This window comes from Meriones unguiculatus, chromosome 16 (assembly GCF_030254825.1).
Source record: "Meriones unguiculatus strain TT.TT164.6M chromosome 16, Bangor_MerUng_6.1, whole genome shotgun sequence".
Taxonomy (NCBI): domain Eukaryota; kingdom Metazoa; phylum Chordata; class Mammalia; order Rodentia; family Muridae; genus Meriones; species Meriones unguiculatus.
In genome coordinates, this window is record NC_083363.1 from 58,756,577 (window position 1) to 58,778,493 (window position 21,917).

The 21,917-nt window shown below is 42.2% G+C and overlaps 1 protein-coding gene across 2 annotated transcripts in view; it reads right to left on the bottom strand.

Moving 5' to 3' along the window:
- The window catches only part of Tmem131 (transmembrane protein 131), a 135,548-nt gene that overhangs the window by 59,150 nt on the left and 54,481 nt on the right, over nucleotides 1-21,917 (bottom strand). For both annotated transcript variants that reach the window (XM_021631574.2, XM_021631573.2), the window contains exons 4-5: nucleotides 16,389-16,457; nucleotides 1,856-1,979 (exon numbers count right to left, since the gene is read on the bottom strand). In XM_021631574.2, the coding sequence (XP_021487249.1) occupies nucleotides 1,856-1,979; nucleotides 16,389-16,457 (193 nt within the window). The remainder of the gene's footprint in view (nucleotides 1-1,855; nucleotides 1,980-16,388; nucleotides 16,458-21,917) is intronic.

A 21,917-nucleotide genomic window follows, 5' to 3' on the forward strand; every position in this document is an offset into this window, starting at 1 on the left:
TCTCAATAACAAGTTTAAATGTTAATGGCCTCAATGCATCAATAAAAAACTCAGATGGGCTAATTTGGTTAAAAAATTCAAGACACTCAGAGAAGTAAACTTACCACCAAACAGAAGCTGGTGCAGCTATTTCGATATGTGCACCACAGCCAAGTATAAGGCAAATCACTAGACTGGGAAGACTCACACAAGGCCAATCTTTGGGCTCTTGCAAGTTACTCACAACTAAGGCAAATCCTTTGAGACCTCGAGTCCCCCCAGAATTCTGTAATTTAAGACTGCTGATATATTAATAAAAATTGTGAGCTGGGAGTGGTGGCGCACACCATTAATCCCAGCACTTGGGAGGCAGAGGCAGGTGGATCTCTGTGAGTTCGAGGTCAGCCTGGTCTACAAAGGAGTCCAGGACAACCAGGGCTACACAGAGATACTCTGTCTTGAAAAACAAAAAACAAAACAAAACAAAAATTGTGAAAAAATCTTTTAGGTAAAAAGAAAAAAAGCAATATGCTGACTTTCAAACCCTTTATTTATAAAAGCTTCCAAAGAGGGGAGTAAAAAACAAAACAAAAACCAAAGCCATAGCCACTTTTTAACCCTAGAAGCTACTACCAATGACACATAATGAAACAGTATTTTAGAAAGGAGAATTGTAAAACTTGAAGTTACCCAGCAGTTTATACGTATTTTATATGTTAGAAAAGATGCTGCTTATTTTCTTAGTCACAGCCCTTCAACAGCCAGTGAACCCCTGGGAAAGACGAAATTAGAATCCATTCCTCTACTCTCTCCTCATATTGCCTATTCATTATGTTGTAAGCCTACATACTAAAGCCTAATGTATCTCCTCATTAAAATAGAAACAAAAATCCTTGAGTTCCATCTTCTGTCGTTTTGAACAGAAAGGCTCTTCCTTACATAACAACACACACCTTACAAGTGACAGCATCAGTAAAAGTTGAGAAGATACTTGTGGTGCACAGAACTCAACCATGACTGTGACTACAATGAGGTCTGACACTTGTGGTTGCCTATGGGAAAAAGGACTTTTTTTCCAGGTGTAATTCAGGTCAGCTGACCACATTGGTGGTCCTTATCCACTGTCATGACTTTACGCCACTAAGGGCAGAGGCAGCAACCAGGAAGATAAGGAGTGCAGGAAGGGAATGACACTGTTGCTGGGTCCATCAAGCTGAGTGAGGGGCTGGTCAGCAAGGAAATGTTCTGCAACCAAAACTGATTTATTTAATATTTAAATAAAACTGATTTATTTAATCCCACTGAAGATCCGAATGATCCGAAGATGCACTCAGAGCCTCCCAGCATGCAAGGGCTGAGCCCAGGCTACATGATACACTATGTTCCTGAGAACCAGCTTAAGCCACTGGGCTTCTGCTAACACTACACAGCATGAGAAACCTTACCAGTGCTGAGGACCTGCCTGCTGTTCAGACAGAGATGGTGGCACACATCATTAATCCCAGCACTTTGGGAGGCAGGGGCAGGAGGATCTCTTGAGTTCAAGGTCAGCCTGGTACAGAGCAAGTTCCAGGACAGCAGAGCTACAGAGAAAACTAACAAAATAAAACAAAACAAAACGAAAGAACCAGCTATGCAAAGGCTAGAGTTTTTTTCAGAGTGCTTAAGATTCCTAGAACAGTTACTATTACTTGCTGAAGGAAATCAATGGGCATTTAAGGATAGAAATTATAAATCTTATAAAGGAACAAACAACTGATATTCAAGAAAGTAGGGAAACACTAGAAACAGATTTTAACTATAGCAAAATAAAGCTATTAGTAAAAACGCAGAACTTCAATTTCAAACAAAAGAAATATTTTCAGTAAAAACTTACCCTATTTTGAAAAAATGATGCATGGAAATGTGATGTTGTGGCAGATATTGATACTAACGTAATAGTCTCTTCAGAACTAGGGTTATGTAAATAGACCTTTTCCATCTTTGGCATTCCAACTGGCCTGCAAAAATAAAAACAAAACTGTCAGAAATAACTCAGATCCTTTTAGCTTTTAGGATAACTGCTAATTATTTAAAAGTCAAACATAAAGATTAGGCAAATTCATATGCACATACAGTAAAACACACATAGTCAGCCAACAAATACCTGAGTGTCAGTTCTGTGCCTCACGCTGAGTCAGGTGCTGTAATTCATTCGATGAGACAAGTTTCAGCTGAACAACACCTACAATCTGACAGTCTGTGAGGAGGCCAGTCTGGGACAATGTATCTCATCCTTTCCCCTTGCTAACACCACCCTGCCTGTCTCCCAAAGTGCCATAGACACAAAGTTGGTGGCAAGATCATAAAGAGATCTTATGAGCGGGGGACTTCTGCTATTCTCATTTAATAGAGGACACTGAGATAGAAGGGGGGGGGAAAGCTTTATTAATTTGTCCAAAGCCATACTTTGAACCTGAATTGGCATCTAGTCCATGAACTAACCCCACAGCAAACTGCCTCCTCTCAAGGGAACAATACGAAATACATACTCAGTGGCTCACGGTTCCATTTAATGTTCCCGTTGGTGTCCCTGAAAAGCAAAATCTTACTATGCAGTTGAACTGGTATTTCTGCTCCCAATCTCACTGTGTATCCTTCTAGCTTCTACAGCATTGCAGAATTCTTTTCTTCAGGGCTAAAAATCTCACTGGCCTTGATCCTATTTACCTGTCAAGACTATCAGGGCTTAGAAGACAAAAGCCACAGGCATGTACTTACTGCGCACTGCACACACCATTTAGTACAGTAGCAGGCATGTGTGGGAACACACTTGCGCACGCTCGCTGGCTTTGCTTCCTCTCCCTGCTTCAGTATTAAAATGTCCTCCAAAACCTGAGGTTTTCAGCCCAAGTAAGTAACTTGTGAAGTTTTCACAATGCAATCTTCCGCTTGATTCAGGTGCTGCATGACCCAGTTCCTTGCAGACCATCTGTCTTCCCTGTTCTCTAGACCAAACTAATTTTCTAATTCAGATCCAACTTTCTTCTATAAGGTGCTTTTCCCATGCAACCCTTCTAGGCCACACTTCTTCAAGTCTTGTTTTACAATTCCAATACAATGTCTGCATATAAACCTCAAATCCTAAGCAGCTGAAACACAGCCAGAACTGTGCCTTGTATTTGCGTCAAGTATATTTTCCTATCTTTTATCTCTACCTTTTCTTCAATTCAGTTGTCTGACTAATTTATTATTTGGAAAAATTTAAAAAGCAAAGAATAGCTTGATAATTTTCACCAGTTTAAGAAAATGAATTAGGGGCCCTAAGTTCCTTCAGAGATGATAAATTGTATTAGGATACACAGGCTAGTCCTGCTCCTCCCAACTAATGCCCCAAAACAATGTTCAAATTTAGAAGCTAGAGAGAGCTCAATTCACAATGGGCCAAAATGTAGAGAACTGATCACTGAATGCCCAACCCTAATTAATGGACACATCCAGACAACACAACCCCTACAAGGCTCAAAGAATATCGCTGAAGAAGAGGTGGAAAGATGGTGAGAGCCTGAGGTCCGGGACGCTGCTCTGACGCACTATCTTCTATATATGTATGACAGGCTGCTGCACTAAACAAGAACAGCACAACAACCAGGCTGTGCCAGTTGGCATGCCTATAAAAATGGGGAGATCCCACCCCTACAAGAAGAGCTGCAGCAATTAATGGCTACCAAGAGGGGGACTCAGTTTTCTCCATGGATGAACCCTCTGAAATACCCATATGTTCAGTCCTAAACACACACACACACACACACATGCAAAAGTAAATGAACTCTGCAGGTTGTGTATATGCATGTGATACACACACATATTTATTTATACATATAAAGGAATTTCATTCCCTTTGATGCTATTGTAAATGGAATTTTCTCCTCATCCTCTATCCCAGCTCTATTTATTCAAGTCTGCCTTTGAACTCATGTTTCTCCTCCCTACCTGAATGCTGAGTTACAGGCATATGGCTGCCGTATCTAGCTGCAACTGTTTTTCTCTCTCTTAAAAAGTTTTCAATGCTATTGAAAAAAAATATAGTTTAGTTTTCTATTTTGGTCTTGCATCCAGTGCGTATTAAACTTATTACTTCTAGTAGCCTTTATTTAATATATTATATTTAGACTGGGTATCTAGTCTATAGAAGAGGAAACATTTGCAAGCGGAGATTCTTGCTTCTTTTTTGTGTGCCATCTGACTTTTTTCCTACCTTATTACCTGAATGAGAATAAATATGATGCTGAAGAGAGGTGATCTTGCTCTTGATGCAGAGGACAGTTTCACTCTTACAGAATTGTGCATGAAATTGGGATTTCACAGATGATCTTCATTAGGTTGGCACATTCCTTTCTGCTCTTGGTCTTTTGAGAATGATTGCTATGGACATGTACTGTATTTCTTTTGCTACATTTATTGATATGCTCTTACGTATTCTCCTTTATTCTCTCACAATAGTATTATTTGCTTATGGGCACAACTATCTAACGTGCTGATTACTTCTGTTTGCTGCCGCTTTGTGGAGGACTTCTGAACCTATATACAAAAGGATGCTTGTCTGTAGTTGGGTTTGTCTTCCCAACAGAATCTTTGGTTTGGAATCGGGACAATAAACCAAGCAGACCATATTAGAAAGGCCCCTGCCGTCTATCATTTGTGCACAGCTTGCTTTCTAGAAAGTTTTTGTTGGATTGATTCATCTTGTTTTGCTTTTTCCAAACATGTACTCACAATTTTTGCTTTTGATTTTTGACTCTTTTCAGATTTTCTACTTATTTCACATACAAAATAAAAACAAATGAGTGTATGGCTGTGTTCCAACAGCTTTGGGGTCAGATACAGAAACAACTGACAATAGGAGAGGGACACAAAGACCCAGCCCTCCTTAACCCACTGGGGTACTACACCCGAAGACAGGGTAGCTCCCTTTCTGAGGAACCCAGACACTAGTTCACAGGCTTTCCTAGGAAAACACAAAGCAGCCATGCTGAAGCTATCACAAAAACCTGTGGCCACCAACTCTTCCCTGGCACAGTGCAGCACAGTGAATGGCTTCCTGGTTTCTTGTGGTAAGGAAGAGGAAGGTTGGACTGTAGGGACACAGTTTTCACAGGGGGTACTTGAGAGACAGATTTCCACAGATAACAGCAGTGCTGGTTTAGACTACCCACACGATACAGATAGTGTGTCGTACGCAGCACATTGAAGCACAAAGTTAATAATTCATACAGGAATAGACTTTTTACACATTGAAGTATCTCAAAAATTTAAAACACTGGGCAATTAAGTTCAGAAGCACAAAAAACTAACAGTATTTAATTGTCTACGCATAGAGAGTACAACTATTAAGAACCTTAGAACTGATTACACAAGTACAGGAGAACAATGGCACTGGTCTAGCGGGTACAGTGCTCACTGGGCACCCTATTTCTCCAGCTGTGTGGCAAATGTAAGATATACAGCTATCATGTATCTTCTGTATGTACACTTTTCATTCAGAAAGGAAAAACTACTCTGACTCTTGTGTAGTCACCACTATACACTATGATACAATGCCCCCATAATGAATCTGATTCGAAAAGCAGACTTAAAAATAAAATATCAGAAATGTCATTAGCTAACCATTATGATAAAGTACAATTAATTGCCCAAGTAGAAACTATAGTGTTTCCTTAAAAACTTTTCCCCCATCATCAATTTTTCTTTAAAGCAACATCTTCCAGCTTACTAGTTGGTGGTAAGAATTCCATGTGCTCAATATATATTTCACATTAATTTTCATATTCTGTATTATCTAAATAAAGATTCAATTCAACATTTCTTATTTGTTCCTTTTCAACCCACAGCTGACTTTTGGACTCAATATTTTCTGTTGTTTCTGGAATAGAGTAAGAATATTTCCTTGAAACACTTAAAGAAATGCTCAACGTCATTAGCCATCAGGGAAATGCAAATCAAAACGACCCTGAGATATCACCTTACACCCATCAGAATGGCCAAGATGAAAAACTCAAGTGACAACACATGCTGGAGAGGTTGTGGAGAAAGGGGAACCCTCCTCCACTGCTGGTGGGAATGTAAACTGGTACAACCACTTTGGAAGTCAATCTGGCGCTTTCTCAGACAATTAGGAATAGTGCTTCCTCAAGACCCAGCTATACCACTGCTAGGCATATACCCAAAATTTGCTCAAGTACACAATAAGGACATTTGCTCAACCATGTTTGTAGCAGCTTTATTTGCAATAGCCAGAACCTGCAAACAACCCAGATGTCCATCAACGGAGGAATGGGTACAGAAATTGTGGTATTTTTACACAATGGAATACTACTCAGCAATCAAAAAAGAGGAAATCATGAAATTTGCAGGCAAATGGTGGGATCTAGAAAAGATCATTCTGAGTGAAGTATCCCAGAAGGAGAAAGACAACCATGGAATATACTCGCTTATATAGACCTAAAAGATATAATAAACATAATGAAATCTATACACCTAAAGAAGATAATCAAGAAAGCAGACACGGGGTATGATGATCAATCCTCATTTAGAAAGACAAATGGGATATGCATTGAACGTATGACAGGAGTCTACCGCAGAAAGCATCTGAAAGACTCTACCTAGCAGTGTTCCAAAGTAGATACTAAGACTCAAAACCAAACCTTTGGCAGAGTGCAGGGAATCATATGAAAGAAGGGGAGTTTGCTGTGGAAAGGATAGGAGCTCCACAAGGACCAAACATATCTGGGCACAGGGTCTTTTCAGAGATGGACATTCAACCAAAGACTATGAGAGGATAAAACCTAGAACCTCTGCTCGGATGTGACCCGTGATAGCTCAGTAATCAATTGGTTTCCCATAGTAAGGGGAACAAGGACTATTTCTAACAGGAACTCAATGACTGGCTCTTTGACCTCCCCAGCCCCAAGGGAGGAGCAGTACTGTTAGGCCACAGAGGAGGACTTTGCAGCCAGTCCTGAAAATACCTGACAAAACGGAGTCATATGAAAGAGGAGGAGGTCCTCCCCTATCAGTGGACTTGGAAAGGGGCAGGGAGGAGATGAGGGAGGGAGGGTGGGATTGGGGAGGGAATGAGGGATACAGCTGGAATACAGAATTAACAAAATATAACTAATGAGAAAAATAAAATTAAAAAAAAGAATATTTCCTTTGCATATTACCAAATATTCTCTCTCTCTCTCTTCCTTGAACTCACAGGGAACCTCCTGCCTCTGCCTCCGGAATTCCGGGACTGAAAGCGTGCTCCACCACCGCCTGGCTACTCTTTTTCTAAGAATTATATAAATAAGAACCCTTCCTTGCCTTTCACAAACATTTAACTAAGCTGCCTTTTAAGGCTCTGATATTGGTTTGAGTGGCACTGAGAGTTTCTTCAGGATGCTGGCTGGTGTGCAGTTTTGCTGGGGTGAGATTAGACATATTCTGGTACCCCAGAGGCCTAAACCAAACCCAGATTTCTGAGAGTGACAGGACCCACCACCTTGCAGATACCAAACAGTATGAGAGATGAAGTCCCTCCAAGTTTCTCACTGTGGGCTGATGCGCCTGCTCTCTCAGCATCGCTGAAGGCTATGCCTTACAGCTAGACTATCACATACACAAAAAAAGTGCTTCTGTTTTATATAGAGAAGCAAAAGCCTAGGCTACTTCATTTCACAGCTTATAGCACAGCCATCAGGAGGAGGTCCACAATAATTCTTTTGTTCTTGCCTAACTTTAGTACAACTAATCTAAGATAAAGACACAGGAAACAAGATGGACAGGTACTTTAAAATCTCTTTCTAACAGGCTATGGATAGCCTGCTATAATGACAGGGCTCAAAGAGACAAGTATGGAGTTCCCAGGAGCCTGGGGACAGGGTGGTGATGAGAGGTTTGATTCACAATTTGCTAGCCTGGCTTTGTCTTCTTGAGGCACCAAGGAGGACAGGTTCTGGGCCACACTGAGTAGAGATAAACACTTGCTGACAGAGGAGTTCTGGAAATTAGGAATAGAGAGGATAAAGAGAAGATGGTGGGAAGGGCACCAGCAGTCCACTGTAGGTTTGCATGTTCACGGAAGACAGGCTTTCTCAAGCTCTGGGCAGTCCACATCACAAAAGTAGAGGGCTCCATTGAAGGAAGAGCCTTCCCTGTTCAGCCTGCCCTTTGCTCTCTTGGTCCAGGGTTCTCTCGCATCACTTTTCCCTCTCTATGCTCTATACTACCACAGGCTCCTGAAAACTGTTAGCAGGCTGGGTCCGCACATGAATTGAAAGCCCTCAGCTAAATGCATTTCATTTATTGGCACAACTCATGCTGCCCTAAATCTCTTGCGTACAGCTCCTCTATTTCCAAAACTGGCAATAGTTAAACCTGTACCAAGTTCCTCTGCTACTTCGAATGTCCAACATTTCTGTCATGATTCTCAAGCCAGAATCTGAGGGCTTTGGAACTAGGTCTGGCCCACCCAGATATCTCTCCATTTTAAAGGTCCTATGACTCAGAAGCTTCATTCCAGTCACTCCTGGTGTAGTGCCTGATTGTAAAGATGCATATATGCATGCATATTAGAAGCCTGAAATCCTCCCAATCATTTTACAGTTCTGTCTACCACAAGGAGCATGTGTGATCTGCTTGGCTAGACAAGCTAAATTTAAAAATAAAACTAAACAGATGTCCAGCCCCTTGACAAAGTGGGTCCTATTTGTTTGGCTTCTCCAAACAGAGGAGTCAAACAATAGGAGGTATTTATAGGTGAACACAGCTGAAGCCATCAGACATTTCTCTGTGCTTCAAGACAGATGAATGTCCAGATTCTGGACTGTCAAGATTCTAGGAGTCTAAGGCTCCAAAGAATTGAGAGGAAATATCTAGAAACTACAGACTAACTTAGAAAGTAAGCTGCAATTCTGTGGTCAGTGGCACATTTCCTATGTCACATAAGAAGACACTGCACTATCAGGAAACAGCTGCAGAAATGGTTTTCCAAATATCCTTAGACAGACCTTATGAATGGAAATCTCAGCATTCTGTTGAGCAGCCGTGGGCGGGAACCTGGGCCAAGTCAGCATCAACACTCCGTACCATTCAATCACCACAAAACCCTACAGTTCTCACAAACACATCAGAAAACCTTCAAACGAAGAACCAGAAGTAGAAAAACTACAAGGCACCAAACAACTCTTGAAAAAAGGAGGCCTCCTTGATTTTCCTGGAATACCAAAAAGTAATTAGGAAAAAATATCTTTTATAGATTGAACTTATTTTAACAAAAGGTTCCTGTATCTAGCGACAACCTATTAACATACATGTTAAAGTCAGTTAGTAATGATTTTAAACTGAAGATTTGAAGCCATTTTTCCTGCATCTAATAATTATATGAACCAAAGAATTCAGTGAACCAAGTCTCTACCCCAAACATCCTTTACTGTTTGCAGTGAGTGTTGAAAAAACTGGAAATGAAAAACACTTTAGAACACTGGCATAAATCATTTGGGGGATGGGGAGTGAGGGAAGTCAGGAGTGTATAGATTGCTACAGAATGTTATTTGGAAACCAGCAGGAAGGCAGAAAGGAGAAATTAAACATTAAAGACAAAGTTAAATTTTAAAAAGTCAAGAAAAACCTATCTGGGAGGCTGGAGCGTGGTTAAGAGCACTTGCTGCTTTTGCAGAGGACTTGGGCTCAGTTCCCAGCACCTAAACACTTAAATAGGGCTCATATTTGGCTGAGTCTCCAGGGAATGCAGTGCCCTCCTCTGACTTCTTCAGGTAACAGGCACAATGTGGCACATATATATGCAGGCAAAGTACCAATACACATGCATCTAAAAAAGGGCCCATTTTATCGGAGTGTCCACCTGGGGTGACCACTGCTCTATGCTGAGACTTTTTTAGACTAGAGAAATAGAAGCTAGTGTCTCCCTGTGGTAGAAGGCTACAGAAGGCAGGGACGGAAGGAGTCAGTAGGGTTTTTCTCGTCCTTGTAGGGAATAAGAGAGTAAGTAAAGGTGAGAGACCGCTTGTCTGTAGTGGCGCTGAATCTGTCCCATTCTGCCTTCAGGACTTTCAGCTAGCATTCTCACTTACAATTAAACAAGTACAGCACTGACTGACGCAGAAGTGCCACAGGCAACCCGTACTTAACGCCAGTTTTCTCATTCTAGCTGGTTTCTCAGGGTCCTTATCTGTGGAAGGGACAGCTAAAAGCCTAGGACTGAATCATCATGGTGCCTGCTGCTTTCAGATGTGCATACAGCTACAAGGGCCTGGGAAGACGGCTGCCTTGGCTTGTCAAGCACTTGCTGTTTGAGCCTGAGGTCCCGAGTGTGAGCCCCAGCATCCACATACAAAGCTGGCACATATGATCCCAGCATTAAGGAGGCAGAGACACAAGACTGCCCTGCACCCCACAAAGTACTAAGAAGACAAAATGGTGCCCTAACTGAAGGCCCCAGGCAGCATGGCCACTGGGTTTGTGAGCTCAGCATGCCAGGTGCACTGCCCAGGGCACACACCCTTTCATTTCTCTGGTGTGAGACACAGGCCCTGGCTCTATTCTGCCGAACATTGAGGACAGGACGCTTGCCACAGCACCCCCGCCAGCACTACAATACCTAGCACAGAAAAGGGGCACTTCTTTCACACACATTTAACGGTGCAGAGGAACAAAACCTCCCCAGAGCTTCCCTAGGCCTGCTCTCATATTCCGCAGGTCATATCTGCCTGTGACCTGACCCCAGACTAGAATGGGGATGCTATAACCACCTTAAATAGAATTACACGGTCACTGTCCCTAAAGGTTGAACAACTGAAAAAACGCTGGACATACATTAACAAAAACCGAAGTGGGGCCGGGGAGTAGGTGTCAGCGGGAAATGTACATGAAGCTCTCAGGAGTTACTCTAGAGCAGTGTTCTGATCTCACGTTTCCCGCTTAAGAAAAGCACAGATGTTTGAGGGAAGAAAGAAAATAGATCAATGCAGGAAAAAATTCAATTAAGTAACAATGTTTTGTTTCTAAAGTGGGGAAGAAACGTAACTCAAAGAGGATGTGAACTCACATTTGATTTCCTTTAGCAACTGGCTACTTCCTAGAGCCACTTAGGAATAATATTCTGTAGTGAAAACATTTTCTCAGTTTCTTGTCATGAAGCTACTCTTGAGTCTCCTAAAAACCTAGGTTCTAAACTGCCAAACACAGAATTTCAAGCATAAGATCTTCCATTTTTAGAGACAAGAGCACTAAATTTAAAAATCTTGACGTCTATATTCGTACAGTGGCTGGGTGCTAACCCTGGGCTGGACTAAATTACAGTCCCTGAATTCCTCTCCAGCGCACTTCTCCTTGTCCTCTGAATCTCTTCTTCAGGCTGGAGTTGCTAAGAGAGCCAGCACAGCCTGTAGCATACAAACCTCCCCAAGCTACTGGAGCACCAAGGCAGGTGCTGCTGGGAGTGCTTCTGCAGATGTGATTAAGTCCTTATCACTGACTTACATCAAAGGGGAGCTCCCTCTAGGCAGGTCTGCTAATCACTTGGAAGTCCTTTCATGGACAGCTGAGGCCCTTTTCTTGAACCAAATGGACTTTCAATTGCTCTCCCTTGCTCATGATCCCCTGCTGCCTGCCTGGAAAAGATCAGCGACATGACTCAGGGTTGTAGCTGTTCACCATCTTCCTCAATGTGGGTGTAACCAGCTCCTACAGTCATATATGCCAAGCCTCTCGTATGCCCTCCCACACAACTAAACATATACTTAGGCACACACACTTAAGATCCCCAGCAGGTTCTGAGTCTCCAAATGAACTACCATTCTGCATGTTTTCCCATGTGCCCACAAAGATCTACCTTCTATAACCCTAGTTCTATTTTTGTGAAATAAAATAGACAACGTTTGATGTTCTTAGACTGGGTGCAGATATTTTTAAATAATGGAAAAACAATGTCTTAGTTAATTTAAGAAAATGTAACAAAATGCTATACACTCAGTGGATTATAACCACTAGTAACGTCTTTCTCACAGTTCTAGTACCAGGAAATCTGAGCATGGCCTACCAGCACACTTGGGTTCTGGTGGGTTCCTCTTTGTGGCTCACAGATGTACCTTCTTGACACACAGGGTAGGGCAGCTGTAAGCACCCTGTGTATGAGGACTGTTTTCCCTTGTGCCTACTCTCTTTGCAGACTCCCTTTCCCCATACCATCATATTCTAGATAAGGTTTCGACCGTAGTGAGCTGGAGTGCAGACATTAGCCACAGAGAACACTGCTCCTTTCTGCTCCCTTCTCTGCCTTTGGAGCAGCACAGGGTGCTGCCCTTGAGATCAGCTCCTTTCCTGTGTTTCTGATAGTTTTCCTCACCGTCACCTGCCTTGTTCGTGCTCTGCTGACGATCATCTGCCCTGGATCTTCATGAAGGCTTACAAAGGTTCTCTTAGCTCCTGAGCCTCCAGCTGCTCTCTGATCAGGGCCAGTCTCAACGAGAAAGCCCACCTACTTCCTCCCCAGGCAGTGATAACTTTACTATCCTACCACCTCCTCTGTCTAGTCATAATCATCCAGGACCGTTGTTAAAGGCTAACTTCAGTGTTCTTTGTGTCCTTTCAGTGGGACTGTCCTGAGGGAAGAGTCACATTGTAAGTGACACACCAGTTTCAATACGGACTGCTAACAAAATATTCAAACAATTAAGAATAAACGAATTTAACAAATATGCCCATAGAATGTGATGCTAATACCACATAAAATAGTAAGCAACAAGGAGGTTCACAATATACTGAGTTGAAAAGCAAGTTAAACGATAGTATATTTATAAAATGTGGGATATGTTTTTGTGAGTCCATAAATATAAATGCACAGGACATGGAAGACAGTACAAATGCAGAGGTTCTAAATGGTCAGACTATGATAACTCTTCACTTTCTTGCCCTCCCGAGTATTTTGCTTTTATGTTTATTACAGTGACCATATACCACTCAGGTATACCAACCTTCACAAGCTCTTAAGGGTCAAATTAGGAACTGTGAGGGAGGTGTCTCTAAAATGCTACAACCTTCTCCTGTTCCAGCCTCCTGAATACTGTTATGTGCAATTGTGTGTTTTAGAGAAAAGGAAGCAAGAGGGTCCATTCATTCTCAAAGAAATACAAGATTCAAAAAGGAAAGAAACAAACATTTCACAAACAGATTAAAATCATCATTTCAGAATCTCGCTTAACTTTATCCCAAGTTCTCCTGCTCTGGAGATAGAGCGTTAATAAAAAAATTAAGAGGCAAATAATTAGGAAAGGAAATTTCAGCTTCTGTTCAGGTATTTTTCTATAATGAAAGGTTGTTTGTCTGTTTTAATCTAAAATCTACAAAACACCCTCCACAGACACATGAAAGGCTGGGAGAAGGGCTCAGTCAGAACAGTTCTGCTGCCTAAGCACAGGGAACTGAGTTCAGATCTGGCGCCTATATAAAGGGGCAGGCATGAAGCACACCTTTGTAATCCCAGTGCCGGGCAGGAGACAAGCAGATCCCAGGAGCTTGCTGGCCAGCCAGTCTAGCTGAATCAGTGAGCTCCAGAGGCAGTGAACAACCCCGCTTAAGATAAGGCCAACAGTAATGGAAGAAGACACCAACAGTGCTCTCTGACATCAATCTCTAGCCACATACACAAACATACCCATACACACACAAAGCAAAAACAACTATATAAAAACTTTGAAATAATGTCTCAAAAGTAGTTATTGATTTTTTAAACTGGAATTTTCACTAAAAATTTGGTGCTGGGAACTAATTTTCATTTTTGCCTCCATATCCCACAGAATTGCATCAATATTATTTAATGCCACAGTGTTAGCATGGAGCTCAATAGTCTATGCTTCCCTTCTCTGAGAATACACTCAAAGATAATTTTACTAGAGAAAAGAAAGCCTATTTTTAAAAAATAATTAACCATACTGATAAACATGAAATACAATGCCCCCTTTCACTAAATGGTTTTCACTTAAAGAAGACTGTGATATATCTGTAACTGAATTAAGAACTTTACACTTCTTGCAATGTTCTTACTGCCCCTGTCTTAGTGCATTTTGTGCTGTTAAACAGAATATCACTGACTCTGTAATTCAGAAAGAATAGAAACTCTGGGTCTATGAGATGCACACACACACACACACACACACACACACACACACACGCACACGGTAGTGGTAAAATACTTCATTAACATGCACAATGTCCTGGATTCGAACACAGGCTGGAGAGATGGCTGAGCAATTAAGAGCATTTAATGCTCTTCCAGAGAACCTGAGTTCAGTTCCCAGTACCCCCACTGGGTGGCTCACAATCAACTCTAACTCCAGTTCCAGGGGATCTGACAGTCTTTGTGCCTCCATGGGTACACAATGTATAGACACACACAGACACACACACACAAACTTAAGTATGTGTCTATATACATATACATAAAATCAAAGTATTCCGTTTTAGTTCCGAGAAGCTGGGGGTTCATAACCATAGAGCTGATTAAGGTCTCCCTGATACGTCCCCACACTGCATGGGAGCATAGTTACCCAAGACAGCAACATAAATCATCAGAGTAGAGCCCTTACTACTTAGTTCAAACATCCTACTGTCTCCTGAGTTTTACTGTCCTAAAAGTACTTAAACCTTTTGCAAAACAACATAATCCTTTAACTCCTATCTGAACGCCACAGTCTGTAAAACTGAACACCACAGACGCATTTACTTGCATAATGGCTACTTAATGAACACTGACCCCATGTAGAAGCACACGAAAACTCTTCTCTGCATGCCCAGCCCCTCCCCCCGACCCAGGATCTCTGTAAAAATATCGCCACAAGCCTGGAACCCCAGCACTGGGGAAGTAAAAGCAGGAGGATCTCTATGAGGTCAAGGTCAGCCTGGTCTACAAAGTGAGTTCAGGACAGCCAAGGCTACACAGAGAAACCCTGTCTTGAAACACTCCCCCCCCCAAAAAAAAAAGGAATCTCATCACCAGGAAAAAAAAGGTTATTAAGTGTCTTCTGATTCATACCCAGCCATGTTTCAGAAAATACAAATGATATGTTTGATTTCTAAATCTGAAACTATGAAAAATGTACTTAAACTTGTGTTTACTACAGCAAGAGAGGCTAAATGAACATCAACAGTGATAAAGAAAACTAATTTTTACTTGTTCAGCCAGAGTAGACCTAAAACACTGATATAATCAAATGTCTGAGGAGGTGGAATACAAAGTGTTGCTCTGGCAGAGGACATGACACCACAAAGGACGGTTTAGAACCTGTGACTCAGCAAAGCATATGTGGTCTAGTACCTACTACCTATTTATCAATCTCAAAATTTGAAACACAAACTTTGGCCTTCTTGCTTAGAAATTCACTGTAGAGGCAACATAAAGACAGAATAAGAAAAAAGAAAAGAAACAGCCCATATTCCCAAAGGCAGAAGAATAATTAAACCAAAGAATGTGTACAGCATTTAAATTTCATTTAGGACAGGCTTATAGCATAAACAATTACTTGAGAGGAAAAATAAGATGACCATTACCTGCCCACACCGGAGTAAAACATACTTCCAAATGCACGCACACACAGAGCCAAACCTGACTGCGCGCTCTCCTAGTGCAGACTCTAATCCATGGTGCTGCACACATGGCTCGCTACAAGCAGGGTAAGATGCCCTCTTCCCCCACCTGCAAGTGCAGCCCAGTAGGGTGAACACTTGTTTTAACTCGAGACCTGAGGGGGGCGACACAAGCATCCCAAAGGCAGGAGGTGACTGCCCCAAGAGAGCTGTGGGACCTGCTGGGACCTCCCTGGGGCCGCTGAGCACACTGTTGTCAGTGTGCTGACAAAAGCACCTTCAGAGCACCGTATCATGCAGTTTCAACCCGAATGACTTGAACCAGAGACAAGGTGCCGCTCAGAGCAGGCCTCAATGCGCACGCTACTTCTCACAGGGATCCTCTGAACTAGAGTGGAGCATGTCGGAACGTTTACACTTTCAAAGTCTGTATCATGTTACATTCTTTTTCTTTTTTAAAAGATTTATTTATTTATGTAGATGAGTGCTCTATCTACACATACACCTGCATGCTAGAAGAGGGCATCAGATCAGTATTGATGGTTATAAACTGCCATGTGGTTGCCGGGAATTGAACTCAAAACCTCTGGAAGAGCGGAGAGTGCTCTTAACCACTGAGCCATCCCTCCAGCCCTCAGATTCTTAACAGACACTTGTTTTCTAGTTTCAAAGGGCTTCACATCATTTGCTTTGCTAAGACGTAAAAGTGTAGCTTTCTCACACAGCTGACACAGGCAAAGGGCAGGAAAAATGCAAGGAAAACAGTCCTACCATTCCAAATTACTTACTGTTCATGGAAATCCAGCATTGGTGGTTCAAATCGTATGGGCCTGCAGTTACCCCGGTACAGGGAAATGCTGGAAAGAAAAAGAAGTGTAAGGAGCAGTTCTCAACTCTGTACATCATAGGTGTGTGGCGCTGTAAGAGAACAGGACTCTGGGAGGGGCGGTGGCTCCGCTGGCAAAGCTTCTGCCTTGCGTGAGCACACAAGCCGGCCAGGAAACCCACGTTGAGAAGTCTGAGCATGGCAGCAATCCGAGGAGCGACACCAGCAGGTCCCTGAGACTCTCTAGATGGTTAGCCCAGAGCACCTGACGACTTTCAGACCAGAGAGAACTGGCCTGAAAAGCAAGGTGATGTACCTGGCAACAGCAGCTCTGAGTGACCTTTGGCCTCTCGGTGCACAAGTGTAACCTGCACACACAAACGTGCACATACGCTGACACATTCGTGGAACCCAATGTTCTACAACTCTGGGTACCTGTAATTTCAGCACTTAGAATGTAGAGGCAGGAGTACTATGACTTCAAATCCAGCCTTGGTTATCTAGCAAAATCCTATCTAAAACAAACAAACCAAGGAAGAAAGAAAAGGGGGGAAAAAGGGGGGGGAATACTTTTTTTTTTTTTTACAGAAAGGTATATGAAAACAGACATGTTTCAGTAGACTGCATAATGAAATTTTCTTTATTTTTAAAATTTATCCCTTTATTTAGTTTCTGCATGAGTACTCTATCTGCTTATATACCTGCATGCCAGAAGAGGGCATCAGATCCCAATATAGATAGTATGAGCCACCATGTGGGTGGTGGGAATTAAACTCAGGACCTCTCCAGGAGCAGACAGTGCTCTTAACCGCTGAGCTATCTCTCCAGCCCTGAAATTTTCTTGATTGATATAATTAGTAACAATATAGTTTAACATGTTTTCTTAGCTCTTTGATACAACATGATGAATAAGTTGTAGCAAAGTTGCATAAATTTGACAGAGATAAAAATCACATTCCAGCTTAGTGGCAAAGAACTAAAAACAAAATGAATTTGGGTCTAGGGCTTTCAAAGCATTGGAACACTCAAGACTTTGGAACACAATGGTGTTCTGGCCTAAATATCTGAGTACCATTTTTAAGAGGATTTTGTGGGACTCAGATATCCAGAGGTAGCATGTAATGTGGGGTATCAAGGAACTTGGGGAGCAGACAGTACTGACATACCTACAGTCATATGTTTAGACACCATGAAGTTAGAAATGCAGTCAATTACTAAAGTAACTTTCAAATTGGATTTGGATGTGTTTGTCTGAAGAAATGAGACACAACCCACCAGAGACTACTGTATTCCTACCACTTGCTCAGATCACACAGATGTAAGTTTCCAAATTAGGACATACATACTGAAAATGGAATGGGGCTACTGAGCTGACATGAATCAACTCCAAAAATGTTCTAAGTTCTGCCAATTTGGACTATCTTTTTGTGCTGTTTGATTTTCCCTCTTTCTATATATGCATGTTGAACATAAGTGACAGAAATGGAACAGAAAGAAGACAGCAAATCTCAAGATCATGACACACCACGACACAAAACTACACACACTAGGATGAGAAGGCTCAGCTCTTTGTAGGCAAAAGCAGACACAGCTGCATCATTTTCTGTCCTTTGTAGACATGACAAAGGGACAGCATTCTTTGGCTCCTCTAAAATAAGAGATATTAAGCTCACATGTTTAAATTTTTTTTTAATTTATTTTGTTATTTTGTGTGTGTGTGTGTGTGTGTGTGTGTGTGTGTTTTCCCTTCACGTATGTCTGTACACCACATATGTGCCTGGGTGCCCAAGGAGGTGGTGAGCCTCCGTGTGGGTGCTGAGAACTGAACCCGGATCCTTTTTAAGAAAAACAAATGCTCTTAACCACTGAGCCAACTCTCCAGCTCCGGCTCGTGTGTTTGAACCTATTCTAAAACCTTATCAAGTTAAGAAAAGGAAAATGTAATGCCTGGCATAATCACCTGAGTTATTAATTCACATACATATTTGTGTACAATGTTACAGGTACAAAGGAGATTAAGATACAGTTCTCCCCCCTACAGAACCCAGAATCTATTTTGTAAGTTGCAAATGAAAAATTGTAAAGTGGTAGAGGCCAAACTTCACTCAACACAAACCCAGCAGAATGGGTGAAAACAGACGGTAGAGAAGTAGGGTGGAAGGTAGGAATGGGTCTGCCACGATGGAGAACAAAGACAGAGAAAAGACCAGAGTGAAGGGAGGAGAGGGAAAAGGTCAGAGGTCAAACTAGGAGTGTGGCTATTATTCTAAGTGTAAGAAACACCCTCTAGAGCTTCAGTGGACTCACATTCACCAGGCTCGTGCATGTGAACACTGGGTCCCCAGCCAGCAGCACAGTTGTGGAACTTTCAGGAAGTAGAGCTGTCCTGGAGGAAGTGGGCCATGGGGGTGGGCCCTGAGGTTTTGTAGCCTGGTCACACTTCCTGTTCCACTCTGTGTTTGCTGATCCAGTATGACCAGCCACCTATGGCTTCTCCCCATGACAGGACTGTACCCCCTCAACGGGAAACTTTGTTTCTTGTCAGATATTTTGTGACAACAACGAGAAAAGTTAACTACTACAATAGTGTTTTAAACAAATAAGTCCTAAGATTTGGCATTGTTTTGCATGGTAATTCTGGGCTGCAGTGTGAAGAATACATTGTAAAAACTCAAGACAGAAGCAGGGTAGTGCTAAGGCAGCCCAAACAGAGAGGAGAGCAGCTGCTTCCCCGGCCTATTTGGAGCTTAGACAACAGTTCCACTGACTCTGGATGGTAACTGAGGATGATATGCAGACACTGACGATCTGTGAGGGACTAGTGAAAGAAGGGCAGGCTGTGTGGGAAAATGTTCAGGAGTATCACTTTGGAGCATTTAAATATAGTGTCTTGGTTAGATGGAGCTAAGCAATAGTAGCTAGACAGACATGGCGACTTACACAAAGAAACTTCCTGCCAAGTTTTGGTCCTCCCAGTAGACAGTAGCCTTGGCTGAGTTAACCCTGGTAGCTGGCCACTGTCTCTGTATGTGCTGCCCAAACACTGGACAGTTACAGTAGACACCATTTGCAAGTAGCACTTCCCCTCCCTTTCCTGACACATCCTTAGAAGTAGGCTTCAGGCCCTGTGCCAAAGTTTCCTGTAAACTCAGCAGAAGGCAGCACCCCACAACTGCTAATGGGACTGACAGACAGACAGAAAATGAGAAAGAGGAAACAGTGAAAGACGAATCCTTTATAAATGTGTATTTTCAAAACACAGCAGAGTCACCTCTAAGGAATAATTTTAAATGGCTCAATACAAGCAGGCACAAATATTGCCTTGTTTAAAAAAAAAAAACAAACAATGCAGTAACACAGTTGTCATGTATATGCAGATGATGAAATGATTCTATCATGTTGACTTACATATGCCAAGACACAATTTAATACTGATTAACAGCGTTCAAATGTTTGAAAGTGATGCTAAAAAATAAATTGAGGAAATAGATAATATGAAAAATGATATATATTCCTTTGTCGATTTCAATGCAAGCCTATCTGGGGTGTTGTCATAGCTTTCATGTTTTCTTTAGCAATTATTTCCTCTGAATTATCAATACACCTGTCTTCTAAAATTTCATGAAAAATTATTTGCAGGGCTGGGGAGCTTTCTTAGTAAAATGCCCTGTAAGCAGAAGGACGTCAGTTTGATCCCCAGAACCAACAAGAAAAAAAGTTAGGCATGGTGAAGCAAAATGATAATCCTAATACAAGGGAGATGGACAGAAGTCGGGTCCCGGGGGCTGTCTCTGGTCTGTCAGCCTAGACTAACTGGCCAATCACGAGGCAGTGAATGATTCTGCCTCACAAAGAAAAGGTGCAAGACGCCTAAAGAGCAATGTCTCAGGCTAGCTTCTGGCCAACACACATACACTCGCGTGCACACAGACAGAGACATACACAAAGACAGGCAGACACACACAGAGAGACACAGACAAACACACACACACACCCCTCCAGATTTGGAGACACAGAAATTGAAGACTTTTCTGACTTCAAGCTAGCGAACAATGAAATCCTGGGGAAATGAACTCTATTGTTTGGTTAACTGTTGGGTTAAAGTTGAGCACATCACTTCCAAATAAAATCTGTATGACTTCCTTGGTGCTGAAGAAGTGTTAAATTAGGAAGTCTACAGTTGTCTGCTTAGAATTAACTACTAACTAAAAGAAGGCACTCTGACCCACTCTGGGGCAGGGTTTGAGAGAGGGTCTTAGTCTGTATTCAGGCTGGTCCTGAATTCTTGTGCTCTTCATGGCTCAGCCTCCCAACTGCTGAATTTACAGCTGGTGGGGAGAGATACCACACCTGGACACAGTATTTCTTAAAAGAAAAGTGGTCCACGTTAACCCAAACACCTAGAAGTCCTAGAAATGCCAACTACAAGGTCCCGCCTTCGGAACTGGATTCATTCTGTGTCGTACAGAGAGCAGGAATGTGAACTTGTAACCACAGTCTCTCACATCTGTCAACTACTTTTCTATATGCTGACTCACAAAGCATCATTACAGACACAGACGGAGGATGGGCAAGTAAAAACTGACAACCATCAACAATTAAGTAGTTTCCGATCTGATTTTTCTTAGAGACAGAGGAGCGGCTCCTTAGATAAGCGAGCAGGGCTCAGCCCGTGTAATATACGGTATGTATCGACACGCTGCAGTTTGACGGGAATTCCACAGACTAACGATGGCAAACACCTTCTCTTTACTTGTTAGGCTACTTGTCTTTGTCACGGGGTGTGTTCTGTGCTGCCTCCTCTCTCAGATGAGGTGCTGTCTGAGCTCAGGCTGCCTGTGCGTGACTGACACTCTGGGGTATGGGTGCAGGCGACACGCTCCCCTTGACCTTTTTCATAGTTGTATCTTCAACAGCAAAAATTTTTAATTTTAATGAAGTCTAATTTATCATTTTTCTTTTATGGTACATGTTCTTGATATCTTAAGAAAAATTTGCCCAGATTGCAAATAACTCTAAGGACTGACTGTTATAATTTTAAAAACGATGCCACAACAGATATTACATGAAAGAGTTTATTCAAGGGAAGGGAAGCAGAAGAGAGTTAGGGCCAGAGTGAGCCATGAGGGCAGAGACAGAGACAGAGAGAGACAGAGGGACAGAATTGGGGGTGGGAGGATGCTCTGACAGAGAAAGGGAAGAGAGCAGGAGAGAGCAAGAGAGGAGGAGAAAGAGAGAGAGACAGACAAAGCAGCAGGCTGATCCTTTTATATCTTGTGCGTAACTGAGACACACACCTGGTGGGGGACACACGATGACATCATAGGTTACCAGGCAGCCCAGAAGCAGGCTGCCTATACGCTAACACTGACACTTTATCCCAAATATTTTACACTTTCAGCGTTTATGTACAGGTACACTACTGTCTATTAGAAATGAGTTGATGACTGGCCTGGGCTAAAAAAGTAAACACTGCTTCTTTTTGTTCCTT